The sequence below is a fragment of the Heliangelus exortis genome, chromosome 2 (assembly GCF_036169615.1).
Source record: "Heliangelus exortis chromosome 2, bHelExo1.hap1, whole genome shotgun sequence".
In the NCBI taxonomy this organism is placed as follows: domain Eukaryota; kingdom Metazoa; phylum Chordata; class Aves; order Apodiformes; family Trochilidae; genus Heliangelus; species Heliangelus exortis.
In genome coordinates, this window is record NC_092423.1 from 114,174,915 (window position 1) to 114,192,751 (window position 17,837).

Consider the following 17,837-nt stretch of genomic DNA (forward strand, 5'->3'; position numbering starts at 1 on the left):
TGGCTGAATGGCCTTCATGTTCTTGTTTTTTTCAAGGAACAGAAAGAGGAGCATTGTACCCATATTTATAACCCTCTGCTTTTGCTTTATTTAAAAGATGATCTACCTTTGACAACTATTTATTGTTTTGTCCTGCTTTCCAGACCGCATGCAAACACAAATTAGTGTCAAAATCCTGGTTTCTTCAGTCAAGGAAAGTGGGAAACACCTTTGCTAAACTTCATGTAATAATAAAAAAAACAATAACCTCATCCTCCAAGCCCTATCAAAAACATTTTTCACAGTGTGAATTATTTCAAGAAGCTGTTCCAGAGATTACATAAACTTAATAGTCTAACCTATTTCACTGTGACCCTATATATTCTAACAACGTTCAAAGGCCCCAGATGTCTAGTAAGAAATAGATATTTTGCACTAAGTCACACAGGATATTACACAAGTATCAATGGTGAAGATACTAAGTAACTGGACTACTCTTTGAAAAATAATAACCTTTTTAAAGTCATCCTTTACACATCCTCTAACAATGATAATCTGAAGCTGTTCCACAAGTTTTCGGCCCACCGTAAGAAAATAAAGCCTTATAGTCTTCAGTCCTTAAAAAAATCTAAACTGCTGCTCTAAACAAAAAACAGTCATAGTAATCTCAGATAGATCTCTTCAAACTCAAAGTTGGTTTCTTTACAACTGCTGAAGTACATAAACAGGGCCTGGTTTGTTGTGTTTGTTAATATACACACTTAAACCAAGCACTTATGTTTTCATATTACTGTTTGTCCCCTTGATTTACTTTGCTCCCACAAAGACAAGGGAATTTAAAATCATTATCATTGGCTTTGTAAATAATTTCTAGTTCCTTAGGAAAATGCCCTACTGCATTTGCAAATCTTGAAGAAGGTCCAAATGTATGCACTTGGTGTTCAACATATTTCTAGGCATGCAGTCAGGTACAAACAGCTACCATTTTATTTTGCATTTAGCACAGGACAGAAGTACAAACTATTGAACTAGGCACACATCACTGTTTGGGTTCAGTAACTACAAGTCCAGTGAAAGCCAAGCCCAATATGCATTCAAGCACCAGTTTTATTATTGCTCAAGTAGAGTATTTGATTTGGTCAGTCTGAAGTGGATTTCATGTATACGTTCTTTGTGCATATAGAAGAAGGAAATGGAACCCATCTGCAGAAAAAACTGCCCTGCACTTTCTTGCAGCATGGGGCAGAAGATGATGAACTGGCTCAGCCAATACACCTTGGTACTACTGACCTTGGATACAATAAGCTATACTACCAGAAGAATTAATCTGTGTAAGGATCTGTTTGCAAAATTAAACATTCACACTGTAGATAAAGTGTAATTTCAACAATTTTTTTCTGCTACAGAGTTTTTGCATCAGGAATTATTTCTTGGAGATCAGGGCCTAGCTGAAAGCTGCTTAGGTGTAAGATACAGGATAACACCAGCTTGCTCACCTCCAGGTGACGTTCTTCAACTGTGCCAGAATTCTGTTTGTGCAGCTGCTGTGCTGCTTTTAAAGTAGGTGAAGAATGAAATCCCTTAATGACTGATTAAGTGTGTTGTTTTGCATCTATGAATCAAGCATTTTTTCTCTGGACTGATCTGGAGCAGAGAATTCTGGGGTTACTGCAGACCATTTTCACATACCATCAAGACTGCATGCAAAGTGATCCTTAATACACAGGGAGAAAGGAGACCCTGATAGACTCCCAAATATAATACTTGACATAGTTCATGTCAGTATTCCTTGACCACCAGATACTGGATCAGCCTTGAGGAAAAGCACTAAGCAGAGCTGTTTCAAAATGAGAAAGCTATTCCTGCCTCAGGGTAACAACAAAGTATTGTGGTGATCCTAATACCCACAGAAAACATTGTATATATTACACCAGGTAGCAAGGATGCAGAGATGATTCCTTTGCTTTCCCTTTGGTTGATGAGTCTTCCTCATTCAAGTAAGCCTCCTGAACTGCCGGAGTATGCAGGAAATAAACCTGCAAAGCCCTTCCAAGTCACTTTATATATGAGGGCTTCTGATGGACCAATGCAAAATAACAGCAGAGACAAGATCTGAAACACAACTCTTAAAGAAAGTACCTGAACAATGACTTAAACTAAAGGTGTGAGTCCACAAGCTTTTTACACTTAGTTCTGTGGTAGACGCTCCAATACTTTTTCATGCATCTCTGCAAAGTGGTTCCATTCCTGCAGTCTGGCACTCAATAATATAATGCTACAATGACAAATTTCCTAGCAGTGAACAACACAGGGAAAAAGGAAACAAGAGTTTCAGGCTCATGAGGGATTATGATAGATAACTAAGGCAAAAAAGCCTCAAAGAGCTCTGAAAAAAAAACCCTAGAGTTTCTTTAAAACAAATACTGCACAATAAATGGAATAAAAAGTGCAAAGCTGAAGTCAAAAAACATCAGAACTGGTGTGTATTGAAACTAGTCTTGCAGCCCATGGTCTAAGGGATGCTCCAAGCCACTCTTTGACAAGCGTAAGCAATGGGACAGTGGGAAGTCAAGTAATATGATGAACAGCTGATGGACAGCAGAAGAAACAGGTCCCAGCATTTGTGTTGCATAGGAGCCCAGACTGACACCCAGCAACTGAATTTTTTCAGACTGCATTATCACTTTCTTTGTGTTCCGTAGTTTTGTAATTACAGATTATACCCAATAATATGACATAATCTTCAATTTTCAGGTATGCAAAGCTATTTCATGAACAATTTGCTCTACACTTACCCCAAATTTACCTAAGTTGCTATCATTCACCATGGTAATATTTCCAGTGGCTAGTTCTCCCCATCCGTAGCTATTAGTCAAGGTGACATAGGAAGCATTGAAATGGCAGCTCTTGTTAGAGCACTAATATTATTAAGACAGAAGTTAATAATTCTGCAGGTTAACTTTATGACCAATAAATCACACAATGTGATGAGTGCTGGAGGCATTCTATTCCAGATGCATATCCTAATTTACCTGCACCAAAGCACACATCAGCAAGATAGCCTTGTGGTTGAAATTTAAAGCGTGTTGAGCCAGAAGAAACTTTCTTTTGAGATACCAGGAATTCAGGCTATGAAATAAAATCTCTCACATTTAGTGGGTGTTATGCAAGGCACCCTTACCTCCATGGGAAAAGCCTTAAAATTAACTGTGTGTTCAGAACCACGCTGGTTTTCTCTCCCCCAGTGAAATCGAACATCGTGTAGTTCAAACTCATGTCCTCGAGGTAATGGCCCTCCTATTAACACTGGGAAAGAAGACAAGTGGTAAGGAATTTGGTTTTCCAAGCAGACAAACCATTGAATATAGTCTCCAAACACAATGGGGAGAATATTGCAAGCTTCTTTATTAGTAGCAGCATTAGAGAGGAGAGGAATAAAGTTTACAGATTTGACATCTTTATTTTTGAAGAGCCATGGAAGTACAGAGCACAAATTCACAAACAGAAGTGAGATTGCTGCTAGTCTTTTTTTTTATGAGGCAGAAAAGCTGCCTCATAACACAAAATAAAAACATTGTACCTTTACCAGTCAGAAAAGCGAATACATTTATTGCTTTTATCAAGATAGCTGTGTGCTCCAAACAGATGGTGGGGGTTCTGTATTGAGCTACCTCCAACCTGACTGATTGCCTAATCTCCACTGCCTATATTTGCTGTGTGTGTCAAAGAAACTGATAGAAATCTTCTGACTGCCAATACTTTGCTGGGTAAGGGTGTTCAGCCATACACCACCTGTCAGGCTTCTGGTACACAGAATGCCTCCATATCTAAATATATTCAGACCTACTCAAGGGAGCCTAAAACCTACCACATTTACTTTAAAACAGCTTCTAGACATCCCTGGATTTTTTTTTATTTTATTTTGGTGTTTTTGGGTTTTTTTTTTTGAATATCTGGAATTTTGTAGAAGCATCTATCCACAAGTGCAGCACATACAAATATTATTATATAATAACTCAATACTTTTGCATTAATGGAGACTTCCACCATAAGTAGTAATAGCGAGCGATTGTACCTTGTGAAGCCAAACCTGCTTTGGAATTAACCAATGGAAACATTTTGCCCAGGGATTTGCAAATCTGCTTCAGACCAAGTATTACTCCACAGGCTGCAGATGGCTTCCCACTGAAATAATTGAATAGTGGCTTATAGGCGGGGTTGGATTTTACTTACGGGTATTCACAATCTTCCCTAGAATCCATTAAATTCTCACATAGTTTTCAGAGACTTTGAATGAGTCTTTTACAATCTCTGATAATTGATAAGAATTATTTAAACACATAACCTAGAGCTTTAGGGAATTAAAGTTCCATAATATGAAGTTATTCTGACACACAAACTGAGCAGCCCTAGTTTGGAGCACAACACGTAGTGTAATACTAAAATATAGTTTAGCAACTGCATCGTATTACAACTGCACGGACACAAAAACAAAAGTTTTTGTGAGCTATAAAAAATTGAAAGAAAAATTATTATTTATGGGTTTTATAGGTAATACACTGGTGGAAAAAGAAAAATATTCTGGTTAATTCTCCTCTAATAATTCTTCATAACTAACATTAACAGGCTTTAGGGCTTCTAAAATGAAATGTGCAAAATGTAGTTATAGATTCAGATTTGCTTCTTAAACTCGCTTTATCTATGTTTGGTCTATACCTATATCCTACAGGGAAAATCTACAAATCTGGTGAACACTGGGGGAAACAACCAATTATTTAGGAAAATCTGGACAAATAAAGAATATATGATACTTAATCAGTGCTATTTCTTAGGAAAATGAAGGGTTTTCTCTGTTTTAAAATATTGCTCCAAGAGAAAAAGTAACTACAGTAAATGTTCTCTGTATCACATAGTTCTGGACCGCCAGGAGCTTCAGAGAGTTTATTTCTGAGGCTGATGTCATAACACTGATCCCATATTAAAAGTATTTCAGTGCATGAAGCATGTTTATTTTTGCTTTGCCTTTTCTCAAATCTTAATCCTCATCAATTCATGAAACATGCTTAACTTCCCTTGGCCTTTCACCAGTTTTCAATCCTTGGTAATTTCAAATATTCTGAATTCAGCATCCACTGCACAATCCACTGCTGGCTGAAGAGAAGTCTCTCTGTTAGTAGGATATCCTCTATAGGATTTTTCGATAGACTAATGTTCCAATTCAGAGCTGGTCATGCTTCTTCCACTTAATGCATAACACATGTAAAATGATCAAACTGGAAGCAGCCTGTGAAAATGTTTGCAATTAGACAATAAGAAGGATATAGGAATTCCAGATGGACTGCGTGTCCTGAATTAAGGGCTAAAATCAATCACTAGTAATGACAAATTGATTTTTAATGTGTGACTTAACCAGTTTAGTTTTTTCCGTACAGAAGTTTTTCTTTGACTATTAACATTACAGTAGACTAGGATCTCTTGCACGGTAATTGGACAAAGTTTCAAAAGCATTTAGTGCTCAACAGTTCCCATTAAAATAATCTGGCTAAGTGGATTTGTCATTAGAGATCCCCTGTGAGGAAAAGAAACAGCGGGAGTTTCCGCAATCCCTGAAATTTGGCCAGAATACTAGGTCAAAGACAGCTTATTAACTCTTTTCTCCTCTTGTTAGGGATAGAAAATATTGTCTTCCGTCTCCCAAAAATGGAAAAATTATCCCTACTTTACAAATGGAGGATAGGTCATTATGTAACATGAAAACTAAGGAAAAGCTGAAACTAAAACAAGATTTCCTAAATCTTAATTCCATAGCTCAGTCATAAACCTTTATTCTATTTCATATTTTCTCATATTTCAAAACTCATCAGTCCTCCACCATGCTGCATTTGACTTTAAAAGGCAGTCTTTCTTTCTCAATGGATTATTTACGCATGTGCATATTCATCCCATCTTACTAATTATTGCTACTAAGTTACAAACTGTACTTGGGAGAGGTAAGGTTGAATGAGTTGCAAAGGATGACATAGTTTGTGGTCATTCTTGCTTCCTCCACAGGAGAATTCAAGAACCTTCCTGCTCTCCCAAGAGAGAACCTTACTCCTTGAGAAAGGAGCTCTTATTCTGATGGTGGCAGAGTAGAAGTATAAAATGCCTATTCTATCAGAAATCCGCAAAAATTCCATGGAAAGAAATGTTCTGTTTTGCAATAATACGTGGACTTTTTCATGGGAAGAAAACTATAAAGGAAAGCATTATTATCAAAATAACAAACCCTTCCTTTTTAAAAAAAAAAATATCAGTGTAAAACTGAACTGACTCCCTCACTCCCAGCACAGCTGTAACTCTCAGGACTACTGAGATCTCAGAAGGAAACAAAAGTTGGAATGCCTCATGGTTTGACAACGTTCAGTGGTTTAAATGCCCCCCAAAAGGCTGTTACTAGCTAAGACTGGCTAGAGTAACATGGATGTTCTTCCAAACACATGGCAATAATTACCAAAGTTCTGGAAAACACTTGAGTCTCTTTCACATGGATTAGTTTATCCAGATGAAAGGTCTGAAAGGGATATTGCAACTTCACTTAAGTTGGAATTGTTTCTTTTATTATTTACTTCTAATGTTTATTTGATGAATGACATCAAAAAACACTCTTTAAAAAATGAGGACTGCTTTGCTACTTGCTCTTCTTCACTATTTTAAGCATGTATAACTGGAGTATCTTAAGCTGTCCAGTTCCACAGTTAGCATTCACAGCTCACTCTAATGGAAAAAAACTCTTTAACTTACACTGTCTCTGGACCAAGGACAAACGTTGCCAGCTGTACAAAGCTGCTCTGGCAACACGCTGCCTTAGCGATAGTCTGGACTGCTTCTGAAAGCAGACAGCTGCTAATGCCAGTGAATTAGGTGACACCAGCAGGAGAGGAAATCCTGGACACTCTCTGAAGCAATCTGGTTGACCAATGAGACGTTGAAACTTGCAGTTTCCACTGCAAAAGCTCTCTCGTTTTCCTACAGCAGCCACCAGTAACACCCTTGCCGGCAGCAGCCCACGCCGGGCGGGCGCATCCCCTCGCTGCCCGGAGCAGCGGATGCTCCACGCTGCGGGGATGTTGCTTTAAGGCAACGAGAGCTTCGGCGGGGGCAGCAAAGGCCGTGCCTCATCGTACCTGATTTTGACTTCAGGGCAATCTGAATAGAATGCCCATCGTTGATCACTTCACAGTCGCGACACACCACGTAGTTTGGCGACAAACGCACTTCCAGGAGCGACGGGTCATACTTGGCTTCTCTCGAGTTCAAGTTAATGGGCGACTGGTACTCCCCGTTAGCGTCAGGAAAGATCAGCCCCCACTCCACTCCTAAGGCACAAGGGACGGTTGTTACCAGGGGACCCGGCACCCCGCGATGCACGGCGGCTTCCCGGGACACCCAGACCCTCTCCGCCCGCCCCGATGCTCCCCACCGGCGGGGCAATGGGCTGCTGCTGCTCCCCCGCTCCTCGGCCCGCCCGACCCGGACACCTCTGCCCGGTGGCTCCGCCGCTGTTCTCCCTCCGGCGGCCCCGGACCTGCCGCCTGCTGCGGGCCAGCGCTTCCCCGCAGCCGATTTTTCCCTCCTCTCCCCCACTTAAATCCCCCCCAAAATCGCCACCTCCTGCTCCCCCGTCCGCGGCCAAAGTTTCTCCTCTCTGCCCGCTCCTCACCTTCCTCGTAGCCCCACTCCGGAGCCTCCTCCCGGCGCGGGGAGGGCTCGTCGCCTTCGATCAAGCTCCTGTCAGCCATGGGCGAGCGGCCACGACTCCCGCCGCCCGGGCTGGGTGTGTGTGTCTGTCTGGGTGTCTGTGTGTGTCTGTGTGTGTCTGTGTGTCTGTGTGTGCCTGTGTGTGAGGGGGCGAAGCGGGCTGCCGGCGCTCCGCAACGAGCCTCGGCCCTCCCTCCGCCCTCCGCCCTCCCGCCCCCGCCAGCGGCTGTCGTCCCGTGGCGGGGCAGGGGCCGGGGGCGCGGCAGCCGGGCGGGCCCGGGAGACGGTCGCTGTCCCGGGGGCGCGGCGGGGCGGGGAGAGGGGAAGGGGAAGGGGCGGCCACAGGACACGCAGCGAGTCCTCCGTGGGCCGCCGCTCCCCTCTGGTTCACCTTCCCGCCGCCTCCGGGCTCCTCTCCCGTGAGTGTCTGTCCCGCAGCTCCCATAGCGCCCCTGGGCTGGGCACAGGCTGAAGGTGAGCAACTTCAGCGTGGGGAAGGACAAAGCCCTGGGGAAGGCTGAGGGACAACTGGCTGCAAAGTAGCTTGGCAGAAAAGAACCTGAACACCCTGGTGGGATGTGAGGCAGCACCTTCACAAAGAGGGTGAATGTCTTTGGGATGAATTAGTTTTGCCAGTTTTGCCATTAGTTTTGAGTAAGTATTGCCAGCAGGTCAAGCAAGGTGGTTCTAGACACCACCTCAGCTGCTGGGTCTAGTTCTGGTCTTCCCAGGACGAGAGAGATGGAGAGTCCAGCACCGGGCCATGAAGATGGTTAAGGAACTGGACCATCTCTCTCCTGTGAGGAAAGACTTAGAGAGCTGGGACTGCTCACCTGGGAGAAGAGCAGGCTTAGAAGGATCTTAGGAGGATCAATGTGTACAGATACATGAAGGGAAGATGCAAAGAGGACTTTTCCTCTTCTCAGTGGAGCCCAGTGACAGGACCAGAGGCAATGGGAACACATGGAAACACAGCAAGTTCCCTCTGAACATCAGAAAACACTTTTTCACTGTGAGTGTGACCAAGCACTGGAACAGCTTGGCCAGAGATGTTGTGGAGACTCCATCCTTGGAGGTATTCAAAACTTGTCAGGACACAGTCCTGGGAAACATGCTCTTGCCCTGTTCTAGCTGGGTAGTTGGACAAGATGATTTACAGAGGTCCTTTCCAATCTCAGCCATTAGTCCTGTGGTTCCACCTCACCCCATAGCACTGTGACACTGCTATGGAGGGAAGGAGGACTTCAGAGAGGGTAAGAGCCACTGAAAAAGCAAGGGAGCCCAGGTGTATCTTTCTGTTTCAAAGGAGTGTTGAGTTCTTCACACTCATTACAGTGCCTCCTTGATTTGGGCCACATCCAGGAGTGTGGTTTCAACATCTGAAAAATATACAGGATGTAGGTTTTGAGGAAAGTCTCTCACCAACAAGAGGATGCCCGAGTTCATGGGTACAAAAGGATCCATTCTTCTCCTTTGCCAACAGCCATGGATGGACCTGGAGAACATTAATTCTGCTGAGGGAAAAAAATAAAGACAGAAATCCCTCTTTAATAGGAAGTGACCCAAACACTTGCATCAGTGACAGCAAGGGGAATGAAAACCCACCACTGACAGTCTGCAGCCAGGAAAGACAGAGGTAGCAGTCATGAAGTGTTGCTCCAGCTGTAAGCCCTTCACTTCCCATCCTTGGCCATTTAAAGACAGTGAACAGACCTCCCCTTGATATCCCAGAAGGACAACATCCCTATCATGTGCTGTTTATCCACAGGCTTTGATCTACGTGTGGACCTCATTGTGCTTCACTGTTCCCCAGCTCAGCAGTAGTACCTGTGATTCCTGTGCAGGGCTGACATGGAAGCAGAAATTACCATCAGTGTGAAACTGAGCTGGAAGGAGAAGGAATGAGCTGTAAAAATCATGAAAAAAAGCAAGACAGTACTAGTTCATGAGCTGTGTGCAAGGTAAAAAGAAAATAGGACAAAGAAATGGAATGTACTGGGGTTGTGAGGAGGTTTTGATATCCGAAAAGAAACGTGAGGTTCTTCCTGCAGGATGATTTGTTAAAATTTTCACTATTGACGTTCCAAAGGAATATATACTACCAAAATAAACTACAACCTTAGTACAGATTATTGAAGAAAAAAAAAAAAAAAAAAAAAAACACAGACATTTTTCTTCATATAGTGAGCACCTCACATCAGTACAAACAGAATATTCATATTTTTCACATGAATTTTAGCCATGTGAGATATCATGTTGCATATGCATACTTGTCTTCCATACAAAATTGGCTTTATTGGTTGCTAATCCCTTCTTCTCTCATCACTTCTTAAAAACATACTAGTTGTTTCTGTTAATATAGGTCCCTTTGCTTTGTCCCACATGGGACAAAACCAAACATTCCCCTAAATAATTGCTGATTCTTGTCCATCTGACTGGAAATTCATTTTCCTCTTCAAGCAAGAATCTGACATTCTGGGTTAAAAAAAAAAACAATCTTGGGAGGCTGTGTTCATTCCCTGGCTCCTTGAAGTACAGTACTTCATTCATGCCCTCTATTTAGTCCTTTCCTGCAGTAGCTTTCCTGTGGGACATCTGTTCTAGAATTTCACACTTATGAGGGACAACATAATCAGACTGCAAGTTCCTGTTTTGTAACACTTTTCATGGCTTTCCATAGTTTTCTTGGCTTTCCATAGTTTTCACGGCTTCCATTCGTAACAACTTGAGAACTAAGCTATTTGCATTTGCTGTCCTTCCTTTAAACTTTTCCATTCTTTCTATATCCCTCCTCAAAATTACACATAGCAGGTAAAGCCTTATTGAATAGTTTGCATTTCTTTATTCCCATATGTCTGCTCAGTTATTTTCTGTGCAAATATACTATTTCTTCCATAGCTGCTGTCAGGAATAGCATGACCCAAAGACCTAAGGACCTAATCATCACTCTGCTAATGATTTCTACAATTTGACAGTAAAGTGCCTAAGTAAAGCAGTAGTTCAAAGGTATGGCACTACAGCAAAATTAAGTGTGGAACAGAGCTCTCACATTTAACTCCAACCACAAATGTGAATATTGACCAGGCCAATCTCTGCACAAACCATCTCATTCATTTCTGGATCCAGCTTCAAGTGAAAGAGTTGAGACAATCAGGTGGAGACAGTGACATGATCTAAACGTTGTTAAAAGTCAGTGGGATTTTGTCTTCAGTTCAAGAAGGACAGGGAACTGCTTGAAAGAGTCAAGCACAGAGCCCTGGAGACAATTAAGGGAGTGGAACATCTCCCTCATGAGGTAAGACTTTGGGTGCTGGGTCTCTTCAGCTTGGAGAAGAGGAGACTGAGGGGTGAGCTCATCAATGTTTATAAATCTGTAGAGGGTGAGTGTCAGGAGTATGGAACAAGGATCTTCTCAGTTACGTCCAATGATAGGACAAGGGTTAACAGGTGCAAGCTGGACCATGGGAGGTTCCATGTAAATGTAACAAAATGTTTTTTCACTGTGAGGGTGACAGAGCACTGGAAAAGGTGCTCAGTGAGGTTGTGGAGTCTCCTTCTCTGGAGACATTCAAAACCCTCCTGGACATGTTCCTGTGTCACTTACACTAGGGAATCCTTCCCTAGCAGGGGATTTGGACTCGATCATAGAATCATAGAATTGGCTGGGTTGGAAGGGACCTCAGAGATCATCAAGTCCAACCCTTGATCCACTACCACTGCAGTTACCAGACCATGGCACTGAGTGCCACATCCAGTCTCTTTTTAAATATCTCCAGGGATGGAGAATCCACTACTTCCCTGGGCAGCCCATTCCAATGCCTGATCACCCTCTCGGTAAAGAAATTCTTTCTAATGTCCAACGTAAACCTCCCCCGGCACAACTTGAGACCGTGCCCTCTTGTCTTGCTGAGAGTTGCCTGGGAAAAGAGACCAACCCCCCCTGGCTACAACCTCCTTTCAGGGAGTTGTAGAGAGTGATGAGGTCTCCTCTGAGCCTCCTCTTCTCCAGGCTGAACAGCCCCAGCTCCCTCAGCCTCACCTCATAGGACTCGTGCTGGAGCCCTTTCACCAGCCTGGTTGCCCTCCTTTGGACCTGCTCCAGGACCTCGATATCCTTCCTGAACTGAGGGGCCCAGAACTGGACACAGTACTCGAGGTGTGGCCTCACCAGTGCTGAGTACAGAGGCAGATTCACTTCCTTGGACCTGCTGGCCACACTGTTCCTGATACAGGCCAGGATGCCATTGGCCTTCTTGGCCACCTGGGCACACTGCTGGCTCATGTTCAGCTTCCTGTCAATCCAATAGATGATCTTTTGGGGTCTCTTCCAACCCCTAATATTCTATGATTCTATGTGATTCCTTTGATAGTGTAGGCACTCTTGGAAGCATTGCACTCTGTCAATCCATTTCTGTTCCTGTGTGTGGTATTCTGAGGGTACCCTAAGCTACACACTGTACCTCCGCAATCATCCAGAAACACTAATTCTTGCAGTGTTATGTTACCTAATGCACTTGTCCAAAGACATCCACTTCCACTTAGTAGTTCTTTCCTCATTAATTAAGTCTTCTCTTCGTGGGGATCAGGTGGTTTATGCCAGCCACCTGTGCTCCATCTCTCTCTCAAAGTGGCCTTAGACATCTAAAGTCTGAGTCTGTGTGGAAGTTCCCAGCAGTTGACTTCTCTATAAGATGTAAAATATATAACTATATAATACTATATAATTACTATATAATACTATATAATACACAGAAATACACTCTTTATTTTGTAAAAATGCATTGCTTGTGGTGCTTGCTATACTGGCTCAGCATACTGAAAAATCTGTAGGGAGGCATAGTTGTATTATGTCCCTCAAGCTAGTATCAAATTTATGGGTGAAAAGTACCAGAAGCCCAGCCAATGAGACCCTTGGAAATGATGGGGCACCTAACCAAAAAAAAAAAAGATGGATCAGGGCACTTCTCTCCTGAACCCTGGTTCAGCCTTTGATGCTGTGGGACATGCTGACTTCTTGTTTAACTGGGATTAATGATCACACCCTTTGATGACACCAGGGAAAAAAAAGCTCAGGCACAGATCCAGGGCTTAACAGTTCCTCTCTGAAGTCAGAGGAGAGTAGTTCAGAAGCAGCAGAGTCTGTGACATTCCCCTTTGTCAGATGAAAAAGGGCATTTTGAAACATGTCTAGTAAAATACTTAATTCTTTTGAGACTGCAAAGAACTATTCTTCTACTTCCTAAATCTAGATATGGTTGTTATTATTTGTTATGCAGTTAGTATTTTCTTTCTTTTTAAATACAATGTAACCTTTCCAAACGTTGTGAAATGGATGTACTCAGGAAACCAAGCCTGAAACAAAATTTTGCATCCAAACACTGTGAAATTTTTAGGTTTGAATCGTCATAAATGTCAAGCAATATTTTTGGGAGGTTAAATTTCAACAACTGTACTTACAGCTTTCTGAGAAAAAGATTACTTAAGCTTTTCTGAGCTTAAACTCTGAAGGGGAGAGTCCATTGAAGAAAATTGTACAGGTAACTAAGAAATCTGTAGGAAAAATAAAAGCAGAATTACATAAAGGTTTTTTTTAACTATACAGTCCTACCTGCAGCACTCTGTGATGACCACACAACTGACAGATTTTTCTCTGATTTGAGGGATGGGAAATTCAGATTGTGAGAGGATCACAGTTCCTTTTTTATTCACTTTTCCTTTATTACCTTGCTGTCAGCAAGGAGCAGTTGAGGGCACACAGGACTTAGTATTGTGATAAGGAAAGAAATATTCTGTGGGATATTAAAGCATTGCATTTGGGGCAATTCAGAGTACATTTATGCTTCTCTAAGACAGACCTCAGTTCTTGCCAAAGTATTCTCAAAGGAAAGGCAATGGCTGTAAAGCACTGTAGACAGCTGAGGGGATCAGGAGCATCTCGCTTTTTCAGTGAATAGAGCTTCCTATTTTGCTTCCTTGTGTTGGACTCTGAGGTTGGCCAGCAATTGTCTCTCATGTGGTCTCATTTCTATCTTTATTTCTTGCCAGGTTACTCTCTCAAATAAGCTTGATTCTTTTCCAAACAGAGAAGCATAAGCAGCAGGTTTCTGCATTTGATTGTTAAAGCACAAGCTTTTATGTAACAAAAGTGAAAAATGTCTCTGCACGTTTTGAAATGAACTAGTTCATTACAAAGAATAATATTCCACTATTCCTGGAATAATATTATTTGCCAATCTCTTTTTTTTTTTTTTTTCCTGCAGCTGAAATAATGTGTTATAAAAAGGAAAAGGATGGTGGGGTAGTATAAATAGTCCAAGATTAAAAGGTTAAAAGAGACCATTTTCAATAAAGGGACCATTTATAGCAAAGAGAAACCATTTACAGTGAATGACTGTATGTTTGCAAGTCAAGTTTACATTGGCAAATGCTGTCCTGCAAACATTGCAAAATATGTCAGCTGGATCCCTATTTCCCTTTAAATCCACACCAAAGTGTGTTTTCAGTGGCCTCATGTGTTTTATTTTCTGTAAGCTTCTTGGCTTTGCCAGCTTATAGGATAGCAGGCTGGTCTTGTGCACACTTCACACACTTGGCTTTAAAATATGCATGGGTTTTGAGAAATTAAAAGGTCAGTAGATTGACCTGTAAGTATGTACACAAGCCTCTTTACAGGACATATGTAAAACTATTGCATGCAAAGTTGCATCTTTAAGAGTGCACAAGAGATGGAGGGAAAATGAGACTGGGTTGGTATTTCTAAACTGTTGGGCATAATGAACATGGATCCCTCCAGAGTTCAGATATGTTAAAAAAAGGCTATTATGACTGCCCATGAGAATACACACATATACCTATAGGACACTGAAGTACAACAGCATAGTTTTAAGTTGTTCGAAGGAAAACAAATAAATACAAAGCCATTTCTAAGGATTGAAAAACAGAGTCAAAAGGGAAGCCAAAAATTAATAAAAAGTACAGTGTAAAAAAAAATTAAAGAATAATCTAGTGTGGTGCTTTTCTTTTCCCTAATAAGATATATCCCTGGAAACAAAAATCTGTAAAGAATTATAAATAAGTGACAAACACACAACAGGAACTGCTGATGAAGTAAAATAAGTATGAAAGTAAAGTGAAGTCCTTCAGACAATAGAAGCATAGAAGGGAAGTGATTTTTTTCCTCAGTAGGCTAAAAGGAAAAGACAGATAAAGGATGAAATAGGATCTCTCTGAAACACAGAATGCAAATGATGATCAAGGACCCTGACATGGCAAAACTCCTGTGTCAATAGTTCTTTATTTCTTTAGGAAGGAAGCAGAACTAGAGACACACCCAGACCCAAATTCAAGGAAGAAGATAGGATGTTCAGAGGAAAAATCTGCAATAAGTAGGTGATAAATGCTTATTTAAGTAACAGTAATAATATTAGATCTTTAAGATTCTGTGAGATTTTTGAAAAATTATGAGTTTCATCTAATACCTGTTGAAATGAAGTGGATCTTCACCAGTGAAACTGATAGATGTTAAATTTGCTAATGGTAAAATAAATGTTTAAAAAAGAAGCAGTGAATCAGGGAAAGACATAATACCTTCTACTGTTTAAAGTAAAAGGAGAGAATGAGCTAAATATTGAGAATGAGAAGTTTTTTACTACAAGAGCACAGGCAGATGTTGGCTTAAAGGTGTTGGCATTTCATCTGGGAAACTCAGAAGAAAGGGGAAGCACTGATCAGGATCAAGTGCCAAGGGAATAGCAGCATATTTGTGTCTGTAAAACGATGGAGAAAACAGTCAGTTCTTCATTCACTCTAAGTTTTGCTTATCAATATGTAAACATCCATAGATGATAAAGGGCTCACGTGCCCTGTTCTGGTAAAGTTATGATATCACACGTTCAGAGTTCAATCTGTCCTCCTGTATCTGAAGCCATTATATTTTGTGCAGTTACTTGTTTATTAAGTTAATTATTTGGCTACCAATAAATAATAACTTGTGTTTGGCTGCAGCATGTTTTCCAGAGGTGCATGACCTGAAGACATGAAGAAATGAAGAATTCATTACTTGGACAGTTTGTTCCACTGGTTAATCACCTTCACTGTTAACTAATGGGTACCCATTTCAAATTTTAATTGATCTGGGTTTAATATCCAGCCCCTAGTACACATTAAGCTTGTTTGCCTCGACAAAGGGCCTTGATTTGTTTGTGTTTTCTCTCTAATGCACTCACCCACTTGAGTCTGATCACCTTTGTGTGCTCTAAACAAGAGGAGCTCATCAACTCTTACTAGAGGGTTAAGATCAGGATATCTTGGTTTTAGCTTTTCTTTTCTGCACATCTTCCTGTTTTTCACATTAAAAATACAGACACCGGATTTGTCCTGTGTAGCTCTTGTTTTCGGCTTTGTGTTTTCATTTCTTTTTTGTCTGCACATTAATGATTCACATTAGGGGTTTTTTTGCTGTTGAATCAGACATTGGAGCTCTTGTTCTGCTGCTGTTTACTATAAATGTTCAATCCTCTCTCCGAGTCTGGGTACCCAGGAGCCAGTCTACAGCCTGAACTCCCATTTTACATTTAGTTGACCCAAAGCACCATTCATTTGAATGAGTGTCCTAGTGTTCATTTTTAATCACAGCCTTGTACACCAGTACATCATACACCTCATAAAAATCTGTAATCTCACTATATATGCTTGTCTGACAAAAGATATTTTCATTACAAATATTGCATCTAGTTTTATTTATATTCCTCTCCATCAAGCTTTTATGACTGTAATCCCATACCAATGCTTTTTTGTATTTTTCCTGGAACTGTTGTCAGTTTAACCAGGCATTAGCTACCTAGATGATCTAATTTCTCTCTTTTTCCTTAATGTATACGTAATAATAAAATTCTCCAAGTTGTTAATTCTTTACAGAAGAGAGTTGAGATCTGTCCAGCTAATTCTTGCAGAACTCCAATGTAAGTCCATAAATTTTAATCAGTTTTTTTAAATTCTAAGTTTTATGATATTGTATAATACCACTTACCTATTAACAGACTGCCAAATTCTTTACCCACACATGATGTAATAAGATCAGACTCCTCTCCAGACATAGAACCCCAAACATTTATGAATATTTACTATTTCCCTGTCAGCATTAACAAATGCACAGTCTAAGGCAGTAGTTGGGTTTGGGTTCCTTTCCTTACTAATGTAGTTAGAAAATTGTGAGTTATTTGTGTGAAACCTAACTATGGCTTTTTCCCTGGAGTATTCATACATATTTTTATAGTCCACAATTTCTACTTTCTTCTCCTTTTTCCACTTATTAAATTTTTTATTTCTAATTATTTTCTCTATTCAACACTGAATCAGCACCAGTTTCTAAGTACAGCTGCTCTTTTTTCTTTCAGTTGCAGAGTTGGACACTTTTCACATTTTTGAGCAGTTAAACAGCTCTCTATTTTATATATTGATCTCTAATATATTTCTATATTTATCTATAAATATAGAAGTATATTATTCTTATGTATTATTCTTATATATTTATATATTAATCTCTAATTTATATATTAATTATTTTATAATTACACAGCATTCCATTTTTTCCTCTCAAGTCATATAATTTGTAATCTTAGCAATAGAAAACAAAACCATATGATTTCAAAGTTTGTACAGCAGGAAGCAAAAGATATGGAAAGTAGTTGGCAATTTCAAAGTCCAGTGATCAACTGCAGATAAGGATTATGAAGGAGCAAGTATTTAAAGGGAGGCTGGGCAGTAAGTGATAGAGGAAAGTGTGAGATAACACTGTAATGCTGCTAGGAAGACTCTTAGCACACATCCTCAGTTTTGCAATTCTAAACAGTTCAACTGGAACATAGGAACAGGAAAAGATACCATTCAGATTCAGATTTTACCATTCATTAATCATGTTTCAGTGTAGATAACTGGGAAGAAGCAAATTATTTTGTTCTAATTTAAATGTTTGTGATAGGAATGCAGATTTCTTGAATTAGTATCCTTCCAGGGTGATAATATCATAAAAATGTAGTCATACCTACCTTAGATTAGATGTGTTGTAGAAAGAATCAGTAAAGAGATTTATCTTTGTACCCAAACCTCAAAAAACTTAG

At 40.6% G+C, this 17,837-nt stretch overlaps 1 protein-coding gene and 1 long non-coding RNA gene across 6 annotated transcripts in view; both read right to left on the reverse strand.

Moving 5' to 3' along the window:
• CA8 (carbonic anhydrase 8) overlaps positions 1–7,981 on the reverse strand; it is a 50,090-nt gene extending 42,109 nt beyond the window's left edge. For both annotated transcript variants that reach the window (XR_011724551.1, XM_071737609.1), the window contains exons 1-3: positions 7,682–7,981; positions 7,146–7,337; positions 3,161–3,285 (exon numbers count right to left, since the gene is read on the reverse strand). Coding sequence is in view for 1 of the 2 variants with exons in the window: in XM_071737609.1 (XP_071593710.1) it covers positions 3,161–3,285; positions 7,146–7,337; positions 7,682–7,760 (396 nt within the window). In the remaining variant the exon portion in view is untranslated. The remainder of the gene's footprint in view (positions 1–3,160; positions 3,286–7,145; positions 7,338–7,681) is intronic.
• A 989-nt stretch (positions 7,982–8,970) lies between these two features.
• Positions 8,971–15,728, reverse strand: LOC139793230 (uncharacterized). 4 transcript variants are annotated; one of them, XR_011724555.1, is made up of 5 exons: positions 15,198–15,728; positions 13,177–13,269; positions 12,225–12,403; positions 9,325–9,565; positions 8,971–9,230 (listed from the first exon to the last, which is right to left on the reverse strand). It is a non-coding gene; the product is annotated as an uncharacterized lncRNA (long non-coding RNA). The 4 variants fall into 4 exon arrangements; XR_011724554.1 differs by having other exon boundaries at positions 8,971–9,233; XR_011724553.1 differs by lacking the exon at positions 8,971–9,230 and adding an exon at positions 14,362–15,095 and having other exon boundaries at positions 9,248–9,565.
• Between the last annotated feature and the right edge of the window lie 2,109 nt (positions 15,729–17,837).